Below are 12,217 nucleotides of genomic sequence, written 5' to 3' on the forward strand. Positions count from 1 at the left end.
AAGGAAGGAAATAATTCTATAAACAAGTGGGTTTATGGAAGAGAAGATCCAAGGTGCAGCCAAAATGAGTCCTGGACAGATGTACTGAAAGAGTGAAGTGAATGAGTAGCTGGAATGTCTCAGCCTGTTTCTCAGCTCTCCCCATTCAGACTCACTTGGCCTCGCCAGAGGATCTGCATTCCCTAATTGCACACGAACTGGAATGAATAATCTATTCAATGAGCTATGCCAACAGATCTTTAAATAGCTGTCCAGAGATGAGTATCGCTGTAAGAAACTTGGTGAAAAAGCTTTGCTAGAGATACAGAGGATATAAAACTAATAATTAAAAAAAAAAAAAAAAGTGTGTAGAGAATGGAAGGAAAAAAAGGACTGCTCAGGCTGTCCAGGACAAATGGGACAGCAAAAATAGAAGGAGAATTCAGAGGCTATGGGTCAAAATGCTCAGACATCCGGACAGTCTCACATCTGGGGAGTTTCAGAGCAGACAGATTACACTGACTGTAATCGCATAGTTGCAGGAAAAGAAGACCAGAAGGGGACAGTAGGTAGTCATGTAAAGGTAAATCACCACATGTTGATGTGGACAGAAATGAAATCAGCCCATGGTCAATTCTTGACCCTGCTTAGCCTAGGTCATAGACTGAGTTTTTGTGACTATGGACACATAATGAAATTTTAAACAACCAGTCACTGCCATTACATTGTCCCCTATCTCTTTTCTCATGCCTTCTTTCTTACCACGTCTCTTAAGCACAATCCTTCTTCTGGCCTAGCTGTCTTGATCTCCTGTTGACCACAGCTGCCTTCTGAGGAGATATCCTTCGTCTTGAGCTGTACTTTCTCTGCCTTGTCTGTAAGGATTGGTCCTGTATGAATCTCTGAGGCTGGTGTTTGTTCCAAGGTGGGACTCTGCTCTGACGACTTCCGGAGTCTGATGGTGCTGCTTGTGTGGCTACTTTGCGCACATGATGTCTCCTGATTTTCCACTGCTGGCTGTGGAGTTTCTAAGGACTCGGGTTTCCCAGCTGCCACCAGCTCCTCAGGGTGAGAGCCTGGGTCGGAAACACAAATGTACAATGTAACTACTTATGACTGAAAATATGGTGCTGTTTCAATCCAATGTCAACTAACAAAGCTGAAGAGCTCCCTCTGGGCCAACAGGTTGTTTCCAGGAGGCCGCCCACCTCCCCAGTCTGATTACTGAAATGAGCACCAACCTGACCTGCTACTGTCAACACCCGCCCTGCTACAGCTTGGTCTCTTTCCTGCCACATGAACAGATTGGAGCAATCTCCATGCCAATGAGCTGCAGGGCACCTCCATTGGCCCAACAGAGGCTCCATATCCCCCCCCTTAACACACTTTTACCTCTGGATGCTGCTGCTGGTGGGGTGGGCCCTGACTGTTTCTCCTTCCTCTCTGGTGCCTGCTCTGTCCTTGTGTGGGTCCCGGCTTCCAGGGCAGAGGGGCTTGTGCTCTCAGACACCAGGGAAGAGAGCTCTTCGAGGCTGGAGAGGGAAAGCTTCTCCTTGGCGGGCACACGGCAGGGAGTGCTGTTGGTGCTAATGACTGCAGATACCCGCAGGGGGACAGAGACGGCAAAAGGCTCTGAGATGTTCAGGGCTTTCCTCTGGTGACGAGGGGAGGCCTCCAAGGGGAAGAGGCTGCTTGGGAAGCCTGACTTGGCTGTTTCAGAGGTGTAAAACATGCGGCTGCCTTTGGAGGAAGTCTGCTCATTTTCAGCATCCTCTCCTGCCCGGAAGACCTTCAGCTGCTCAGGGGGTGACTTTGCCTGTGGTGTCCTGGGAGGACCTTTCTCTCCACCCAGCTCTGAGCTTCCTTTGGCCCCCATGGCAGATCCTTCCCGCTCCCACTCATTCTCCTTGCTGAGGTCGTATGAGCTGCCTGTACCTCCCGTCCGTATCTTCATCACAGGAACAAAAAACCCTCCAGTAGTCACTGCCCGTTTGAATCTGCTCTTCTCATCCTCCCCTAGAGATGGGAAGACAGGTACAAGTTAGCAAGAAGCAAAGAAGTAGCAAACAACCTTCCTCTGGGAAGAGACTGTATCAATCCCTCCAGGGATGAGTCCTGCCCTGGTGAACACCATATTTCCCCGGAGAGATGGGGACAGCAGGCACTGAAGACCTTCCAGGCTCCAGCCCATCAGGCTGAGCAGGTAGGGCTGGATAGGGTTCCTTCCAGTGGAAATTACCTAAGACTTTTATTAGAGGCCCTTCTCAATCAGATGCAGCCAAGTCTGGGGCTAGAGTGCATTGCCCGCAAAGATCGCAGCTCTGGGCTTTGTCAGCTTATTGCAAGCACTTTTCACTTATGAATGGGAATTTTGTGCCAGAATAACCAAAAATTAAATCAAAGCAATCCCATTGCTAATAAAGGTGCAGCTAGGCACAGTGGCAATTCTCAGGTACATACACCAACATAAAAAAACACAGAAAAGGGTTAAAAAAACATGTGCACAAAGGTAGTGGCATATGGCAGCAGCCATGGCATAAGCATACAAAGAAACACAACACCATGAGATAGGCAAAGAAACAGATCACTGCATCCATACAAACGCGGGGGAAAGCTGAGGATCCAGCGGTGCAGTCCTTCACTCTTACAGTATAGGCTATTGATGTCTCACCTTCCACTGGCAGGGAACACAGCGAGTCCATGCTCTTCGCAGGCCGAATAGTTGCTTTTTCTGTGGAAAAGGAGGTTTCAGACCCTGTGGCTTTGCAGGTTTCAGCCATAAACACCAAATGCTACATATAGATGGGTGTGCCAGGCAGACATCAGAGCTATTTTCTATTTCCAAGCATTCCCCCTCTGTAACCACACCACAGGACTTATTACCCACAACACTTGTCCACACAGCTGGGTATCTGCTAGTACTAACAACAGCTTTGCACCTGCCAGACATGTGGAGAGCTATACTTAACCCAGCCAGTCAACATCATCTCTACTGTGAAGCAGTTAACCATCCCCAAAGCTGCTCTGTGCCACTGCCCTCCCCAATCAAGTCACTCTATTGGTTGTGGGGACTTTTTAACTAAACTGACATAAATGCCTTCTCACCTCTCATTCCTGACAGCAAATGTTAGGTTAATTTTCACATTGCACTCCAAGGCTCTCTTACTGGCATGAGCACCCCCCAACTCCAGCAAGCACGCCGGGAAATTTGTGAGGGCAGTAGCAACCTGTCTTCCTGGTCATCCCCTCTGGATGTGCTTGTCCAGAAACAAGATGCCATTTGTCACCAGACACTCTACAGGTCTGTTCCTGAGAGGTTTTGGAAGTATGTAGCTGTTGCAGCTCTGAAAAGGGGAGATGGGGGGAATGTAGCTGGCAAGGAAGACATATTAGTCTCTGGCAGCCCAAAAAGGGCCAGTGCAGCTCTGGAAAATGTCTGGGAGCAAAGTTTGCTGTTTACAACATTGCAAAAAGTAGGTAAGGCGGGAAGTGAGCAGGCTTCTTGAACTTCATTTGTTTTCATAATTAAGGCTTCTGGGACTGACTTTCACATGAGCATAGAAGAAACTCCAGCTACTTTTTTGCATTTATATGGAGTCTTGGCTACCTTTTACATTCATATGGCATGATGTCTTGAGCACTGCCTCCTCTTTCCCAGAGGAACAGAATTCAAGCTGTGGAACTCGCCTTTTATGTGACTTACAGACTTGTGTGCATGGACACAAACTGTGTTAAAGCATGTGCTGAGTTTCACCAGCAAGTTCATCTGTTTCCTCACATTAGGCTGTAAGCAGAGAGCACACAAAAATATAACATGGCAACTGCTCAAAAGCACTACTTCAGTGCCTAAACCTCTGCACACAGCTGTGCATTTGTATGCCCTGCTGGTGAAAATGTACAGCCACCTATCACTCAATACTGTGCTTGGAACAAGGCTTGGCCCCACAATCACCGGGCCCCAGCCATTCCTGGGCATCTTTGGGCAAACACTATTTTGGGACACAGTATTCCTTGTCAAAGTGAGAAGGTGATCCTGTGATCAAAATAGGATGGAGAGCTATTCTGAGGTCTTCCATGGGCACCCTATGCAAGGCCATCTGTACATGGGGGAAGGCAGAGGTCCAAAACGAGCTGGATCCAGCATTTGGCTTCACAATCACTTCTGATCCAAATACAGTCTCTCTTATATGTGGTGGTAGGTAATGTTGGCAACATTAACTGTTTTATTTTAAGTCTTTCAATGTTTGGTAGTGGTCCTCCAAACACCAGATCTTGAAGTCATGAGATTAACTAAAAAAAAAATCTCACCTTCATCATCTTTTTAAAAAGTAAATTTGTTGTCTTGGAGATGCTAAAAAAAATCTAGGACATATGAACCCAAAACACTTCTTTATGAACTCAGGTAAAGAAAAAAAAAAAAGTATATGCTTTCTTTTGAAAATTGTAGTTACTTTAAAGTCAACTTCATGATTTTTTGAATTTGAGTCATCATTTCTGAACACTGGGAATTGGCACTGCCATGTGATTTTCCAGGAAGCAGAGTCTTTAGGAAATTGCAACTCAAGAGGGGCTAGACCTTGGGATTACAGCCAGAAGAAAAGACAACTTCTCTCTTGTAAATTCTGCAGAAGTAGTAGCTTCCCTTAGAGTGCTGAGAGCCAGGAGCCGTAGGAACTCCTGGTGCCTTGTTTTTCACAAAGACATTGAACACAGTTGGTTCTTTAACACCCTTTAGTGGAAGGACAGCCATTCAGCCAATGCCATGGGTGAATGGACATTAGGAGCCAGAGGATGGCTGAGCTGGAAGACTAGACTAATCCAAAACTACACAGCATTTCCTAGTCCCCAAGCTTGACGGCTGAGCAGTGGGATGTTTGATATGACATACCAAAATGGAATATTTACTGTAGCTCTCTGGCATATCCTCCCAAACAGGTGCTTCTCGCCATCACATGAAAATAAGATGTCCATGAAACCAGGCAACAAACATGACCCCATTAGACTATCTCAAGTCTGATGGTACTAGTGTCATGTGGATACAGGTTGCCCCATGCTATCAATATCACAGGAGAAAGCTGCAGAGAGAAATACCTAACTGAAAAGTGTTCTTACCAGAAAGCTTCTGTGCCCTTACGAAGACACTCCCATTTCGACTCAGTTTAGACTTCGATTCTGAGCCAGAACGACCCAAGTTAAATATCGACTTCCATTTCTTGGACTTGGTAGATAATTTTCTCCTGGAAGGAAAAAAGGCTCAGGACATTACCAAACCCTAAAGACTTTTGCGTTTTTAATATCCCACAAAATCCTCTGAGCTTTCTCTTTTCAACACTGTCCCTCTTTTCTTTCTCCTGTTTTAATTAATTCTAAGGCATGCAAGGCGTAGTTGCACAACCAACTCTTGCTTTTCTGTGATATATCTATATTGCTGACTTAACCATGTCATAGATGGAAAGACACCTAAGCTGACTCTTTAGACAGCTGGCTTTGGCATCATGACACAGCAACTGTGATTAACTGAGCTATCAATCACACTTGTCTCCAGAAAGGAGAGGTTTCTGAGGCTAGAACTATCTTGCAATACAGTAAAGAAATATTGCCTTTTTAATAGGTTTTAATGACAGATAAATTCCAGAGAACCAATAGAACTGGTACTATCACTTGGTGCAAAAAGCTATCCTTTAAACTCCACATGTCTTATAGTTTTTATGAATTTGTGAAAATAAGAGGATCCCTTAAGACAAACTAGCTATTAATACTTCTCAGGCTAACAATTTAATCATAGGTGTTACATGAGCATACGCAAGTATAATGTACTATCTAAAAAGGAGGAGGCTTAAGGGAATTAAATCAATTTCTCCTAACTGTCAGAGGAAGGGGGACACCAGTTCTCTGTTTCTCTTTGGAAATCTCAGCTTTAAACAGAAAGAAGCTACTACTCCTGAATCCAGGTTTTTCCTATGTGTATTACTGCAAGAAGCTCTGTTTCAGTTGATTCACATACTCATTCTGACTCTTCCTTAAATCTCCCCTCTTCCAGAGTAAGAACCCTGTTATTTCCCTGTCTTACTCTCCATAATGGGTTTTCTATCCTCATAGTTCTGCTTTTCTTCCAGATCAGTATTCAGAAGAGCACAAATCAGTCCTACAAAGAGGATTCATATCTTGGGGATAGGACTGCTCTCTTCAAGTGAGGAAGGAAAAGGCACTCTAGAGGGGCAATACACCTTTTTACCTTAAGATGGTTATCTTCTTGGCAGTACTCTGTTAGATGGCTCCTTTCTGCTTTAATATATCAAGTCCAAAGAAATATATTTGCTCTGTTGCCTTATGGGTCAGCAGATAAATGAGCCGTCTACTGCAGAGGCTATAATCTCTCAAACCAGGCAGTACAGTGGCCATATATTAACAGGTAGATAGACTAATAGATAAATACTTATGCTGGGCAACAGTGCCAACAACTGCAGCAACTTGCCAAAATCATTCTCTTCTTTTGGCATAGGTATAAGTGGCACAGGTGCCACTATGTAAATATCTCTTCATGCTAGGAGTGAAAAATTGCCTTACTGTGGGGTTATCAGTGCAGAGGAACCTGAAGAACAATGAAGCTGGGCAGGTCAATGTCACCAGGTGTCCCGTGGACCAGCCACCAGCAGGTGGAACTCACAAGAGACCTGTGTCCAGATCTGCTCCACATTCAGCCCATGCTTAGCCAAATCCTTGGCTGACACAAGGATGTAAAGACAATTAATTCCTCCTGCAGGAGGTCTGTGAGGTTCTGCCATGATGGAGGGATGAGGACAAGCGAGAACTATGAACCCAGGAACTGCAAGGCTTCTCAGGAGTAGCCGTGCCTCTGTTGAGAAGGGCACAGAATTTTCTCTCGATGGTGCCTGTAGATTCACGCATGCAGGTGTAGGGGTATCACGCTAACAGAAGTCTCATTCCCAGTCATACTGGGGAATCTGCACTTTTTTGTTTGCACTTTACATTCTTCTTGGCACTTACTTGCTGTCAGGGAGGTCAACAACTGTGTGGAAGAGGGACCCAGTAACAGGGACAATTTCAGGCAAGCTGTTCTCTCTCCTCTCCTTCCGAGCAGGGTGGGAGGCAGACAGACTCCGTGCCTGCGCTTCTTCCAGGCTCACCAGTTTCATTGGCAGGGAGGCCGAGGGGAGGGTCAGGCTTTTCAGAACCGATGCACTCTCTGAAAAGCAAGAAAATACATTCCAGCCTGGGGTGAGGAGAGATGAAAGCAAGAGCTTCATGTCTTTATTTGACTGGAACATCTCCTGCGGAGGGCGGAAAGGAGCGGCACGTGCAGGGAGAGAGACTTTTTGTCAGATACGTCTTCCATCTCCCCAGCAACCTTATCCCTCTGAGTGCACTCCCAGCAGGGGCCATGCTCACCAGCCAAAGGCTGTGTTGCAGAGATTTGCTGCCTCTGCTGTAGATGCTTTGGTGTGAAAGAGAAGTCTCTGAAAAACACCAGGATTCACACATTCTCCTTTCTCCTCTCTCCTTCCCTCCCTCCCCAGATTTCGGAGCAGTTCAGTCCCTGATCCAAACCTGGTACCTAATTCTTTCTCTCACTTCCACATCTTTCTCCTTGTCTTGTTTCAGGAAGGGAACTGTTATAAAAACCAGCATTTCTTTACTTTCCTATTGTATTTCAGGGCTATGGAAAGCAGTGCGATCAATAGCCCCGGGAGCACAAGGTCTCTGTTAACATGAGCAGTGCCAAAGCCAGCTTCCCACATGTCACCCCAATAACAACCCTGTCCTAAACAGATCACCCCAAGGTGCATGAATGAAGCACAGGTTCTGGATTCCCCTCAGTACTTAGCCCTACTGCTGAAGCAGGGTGCAAGCTACTGCCTGTGCAGAGAGGCTGGGTGAAGGGGCAAGAAATCAGCTGAGACCATCAGCATGTTCCTCTCTTGACTCCATAAGGCTGTTAAAAGCCAGCAGTGTTCATCACTTACAGAAGTTCGACCAGTTTTGGGCCAGTGACCTGAAGTAGAACCAGAAGCCTTGGGATTTACTAGCCAATGTTTCACTACAATGCTTAAAGCAGTTCCCCACTCCATGTCTTCCTCCGTGCCCAGGGAAGTGATTGAACCACGATCCCTGGGGATGTTTTAAAGACGTATGGATGAGATTCCTAGGGAAATGGTTTTGAGGTGGACTTGACAGAGCTAGGTTAACAGTTGGACTCATCTTAAAGGTCTTTTCCAACCAAAATGATTCTATGATTCTGCCAGGCAATAAATAAGGGCATAAGCATGGCACCTGCACCAGCAAAGCAGGGGTGTTACAGATTGAGCAGGGCACCACACTGGAAATGCAGGTTCCAGGGACAGACTAACAGAGAATCCCATGTGTTACGGGAAAGGTGGACAGGATGAGCTGGCACAGGGCTGAAAAGCAGAAAGGTGGTTACTCTCTCACTTTTGAAGATATCACGAGTCTTCCTGGTGTGTAAAAAAGAAAGATTATTTATGAAATTACATGAGGTCACTATAGTTCCAAGCCCTCTTACTTCCCAGACTTAAAAGCATTTTGACAACAAACCTGTCACTAAATAACAAAACCAGCATCCCTGAAAACTGTTGAAGTCCCAGGAAAAGAAAAAAAAAAATCTCCTTTATAAAATATCCCTAGGCATAAGACATAAGCTTTTAGAACACAAGCTTGAGTTTTATCTTCAGAGTGTGGCCTCTGACTTGAGTGGATATGGTGGCTGCAGGGGAGGTATCATCAGTATGAGGAATTATCTCTGGGGCATCCTGAGAGAAGAATTGAGACTGTGGCTGATAGTCTTAGAGAGAAAGCTTAGACTGGGATTGAGAAGCAATCAGGTGGTCTTCCTTTTGTGGAAAGGGTTAAGCCAGGTGGGATCATGCAAAAGATGAGCCACATGGCACTCTGGGAGCATGCTGAAGGATGCTAGTATTCAAGAAGAAAATGTTGGAGGTAGGGATGAAGAGAAGAAGGATAATGAGGGATTAGGCTCAAGGTGTTTTTGAAGGAGTCTATGAGGACAGTAAGGGCTGATGTCCTTGAAATATTAGTTGAAGGGGATACAGTTAGAGCTGGAGTACATGACAAGTGACACATGGAATGATTTGGGGAGGTTGTTACCAATGTTCTCTGCAGAGCTGGCTTTTCTGTTGTTGTTGAAGATCTGATCCACGTGATTCAGGATGAACTCGATCACCAGCTGCTGCACTCGCACCTCCAGGAAAGCTGCATCCCCATTGCAGCCAACTGCCTCAATCTCCTTTGACCTGCATGAGGGAAGAAATAGATTAGTACCCAGTATTGCCACACACAGCCCCTGGGAAGGAAAGACGAACCTTCTTCCTGCAAGCCTTCGAACAGGGATGTTTTCCCTACTCTTGCTGCACCTCTTGCTCTCTTTCCCTCACAAGCCCTCATTCTCTCTCTGCCTTTTCAGTCTTTCTAAAATTATTTTCCCTGTTTTCTCTGCCACCTCTGTTATTTTCTTTCTTGCCTGTGTTATTTTCCCTACTTAGCTTTTATGTTCTTCAGCAGTACACAAAACTGTGACTCTCAAACTCCATTCTTCTCCCTGTTTGTTGCTCTTTTAGTGATTTCAAGGTTTGGTCTGAAAGACAGCACAGGAGCCTTCAAATACTGCTTCCAGATCCTTACTCAACGCTTCAGTCATCTGTCAGTGAAATCCCTTACAACCCTGCACAGGTCTTCCTTGAGCCAATTTTTTCAACGCTTTGCCGTGTGCCCCAGTAGTATCTTCTCTACCCCGCTACACTCCCACATTCTCACTCTTGCTCTCAGCAAAGAAACATTCCTTATCTTGACATGCCAAAGTGTTGCTGAAGAAATTATCTCTGGGCAATGGATCCTTTGTAAAGTTAAAGACTGGTGTGTTAGATAATAGCTTGGGGCATTGCCAAGAGGATAACCCTGTAAAGAGAGTGCAGTTGAATTGCTTGCTCCATTCTTTTCCTCCCTGGGTCTTGCACTTACAAAAGATTGCAAAAGGAAACAGGCTTCAGGGTTTTTTTTGACAAAGATAGATGCTAGAATGAAAATGTTTCAGTAGTAAAGGTCCACTTTGTGATATTCAATAGAAGAAACATTTGGTTCACTCTCAGAACCTGCTCTGCCTATTATGTGGTTTAAAAGGGTGAGATTACTCTTTAGAGGATGTTTTTCAGGCCTGTACCACTCTGGCCAATGTCCCTCCCTCCTGTCCTCTGCCAGCCCACAGTTCCCTCCACCATATCTGCAATCACTCCTCTCCTGCCCAGCTGCAGTCCTGGACTCTCACTCACTACGTAGTTCATTCTTCTCAGTACACTGGTATGGAACGGACAGGGAAGGGAATTTCAGCAAGACGTAAAACAGTTCATTTTTTTTTTCACATTATATTTTCACTTGTTCTGCTTAGCTCTACAATGTATCAGCCAAACCTCTGCTTGCATCTTATCCAGGCCTCTTCCCAGCAGAGTGTCAGGCACAGTAAACATAATAAACTAGCTGGTGGTCTTGCTATCTCTCACTGTCTGCCATCCTAAACCCACCAAGTTCATCTCACTTTTGCTCAAGCAGATCTGGGCACAGGTTTGTAGCATTATTGCCCTGTTGCCCTCCCATCCAAGCCTTTCTGTCTCTCACCATCCCACTGCAGAAGCACTGGCACTGTCAGAAATGTCATTTCCATACCACAGTGATGAGCTAACTCCTCATTTTTAAATAAATGTGCTCAAATTGCAAATAACAGCTTTTTTTTTTTAATAAGAAACACACAAAACCACAAGTTTCCTTGGATGCTGGCAGTAAAACCTCAGATTATTCAACCTGAAGGATTTTTTTTCTCCTTTTAAAAGCTAGTTGCTCTCCTCCACTGTTCCATTGCATTGTTCTGCTTTTCCCTGTCATTGCATTTCCCTCAGGCAATGGGTCTCCAGGCTCAAGTGCTGGCACTTCCCTTGGAGCTCAGCATGGTGCTCTGGATGAGAGAACTCTCTACTGTACCTGAGGAGATTGGGAGCCCACACCAAGGCCAAGTTTCTGGTGTGCATGTTGGTCATGTTGCTGAAGGAGGCCAGATGAGTCAAGTGCTTGATCAGGTATTCCAGTGTTCTGCAGTGGTTTCACATGAAGAAAGAAAAACGTGTCAATTGACTGATGCTTGCCCACTGGGACAGTAAGACTCAGACCTAGCTGTGGCCTCCAAGATATCCCCTCCTCAAGGTAAGGCAAGGTCTGCAATAGCACAACAGGCCCCATAGGACAGAGGATTTACAGCACCATCATTTATACAGGATGGCAATGAACACCTGAACAACTCTGCTCTGGGGTGGCCAAGGATGGGGCATGAACCAAACAATGCTTAATGTGATGGATGCAAGGAAAACAGCAGATGGATGGGAGAGGGAGTGGGATGCTGCAAAGGCTGAGGGCTTAGCTCTTGCACAAGCACCTCCAGCAGATCATCTTCCCCTCCCCACATGCAGGACACTGGCCAAGGGTGCCACGGGTTTCCTACCCAGGGAAGAAGGATGATAAATGGTGGCAGGGAGAGCTTGTTCAATCTCTAACAAGAATTTGTTCAGTGACATTTAAACGCCAGATCAATTGTCGTCAGATTGGGAAATGGTGAGTCAGCTTTTGGGTATTGACTTCTGGAAATGAACTCCAGCACTGTTTCAGGCAGTATTCCCTGATAGTGAGGGTCACTGAACTGTTCCTCAGCACCTTGGTGGACATGGTCTCACCTGTAATGTGATGGTGGGAGCTCCTGGATGACATTTTGAATTCGTGCCAACTGCTCGTCCTCAGGGAAGCGAGATACTGCTTCCTGTGGAGATACAAGGAAACAGTCTGCCCTGGCAATGGGCTCAGGGAAAAAGGAAGAAGGATAAGGAGGGTCAGAGGAGACAGCCTGTCTCAGAGGGAATGCTCTCTTGTTACCTTACACAGCTATTGGTAGAAGAAGTTGCTTTGTGTTCCCAGCATAGCAGAAATTTGCTGTGCTATAATTTCTTGTCTCAGTACATCCTTCCTACACGCTGAGACATGGTGGTCACTGTTTTAGGGGCAGGGGTATTTAAAGACTGAGACCTTCAATTAGGAGCTATGTTTCTTTTCTTTTTTTTTTTTTTTCTGTTATTTTTCCCTTTTTTGACTTGGGCAGTGACGGGTGGAATAGAAAGACAGGGAAAGAAAGAAGGGAAAATAATGGAAA

General features: G+C 45.6%; 1 protein-coding gene across 2 annotated transcripts in view; it reads right to left on the reverse strand.

Annotated features, from left to right (window-relative positions):
* Positions 1-12,217, reverse strand: part of ARHGAP31 (Rho GTPase activating protein 31) — a 61,431-nt gene that overhangs the window by 7,455 nt on the left and 41,759 nt on the right. The window contains exons 4-11 of one of the 2 annotated variants that reach the window (XM_065829226.2): positions 11,748-11,830; positions 11,005-11,112; positions 9,124-9,269; positions 6,988-7,186; positions 5,092-5,216; positions 2,651-2,710; positions 1,372-1,995; positions 742-1,055 (exon numbers count right to left, since the gene is read on the reverse strand). In XM_065829226.2, coding sequence (XP_065685298.1) covers positions 742-1,055; positions 1,372-1,995; positions 2,651-2,710; positions 5,092-5,216; positions 6,988-7,186; positions 9,124-9,269; positions 11,005-11,112; positions 11,748-11,830 — 1,659 coding nt within the window. The remainder of the gene's footprint in view (positions 1-741; positions 1,056-1,371; positions 1,996-2,650; positions 2,711-5,091; positions 5,217-6,987; positions 7,187-9,123; positions 9,270-11,004; positions 11,113-11,747; positions 11,831-12,217) is intronic. The other variant, XM_071809323.1, reaches the window with a different exon arrangement.

This window comes from Patagioenas fasciata, chromosome 1 (genome assembly GCF_037038585.1).
Source record: "Patagioenas fasciata isolate bPatFas1 chromosome 1, bPatFas1.hap1, whole genome shotgun sequence".
Taxonomy (NCBI): Eukaryota; Metazoa; Chordata; class Aves; order Columbiformes; family Columbidae; genus Patagioenas; species Patagioenas fasciata.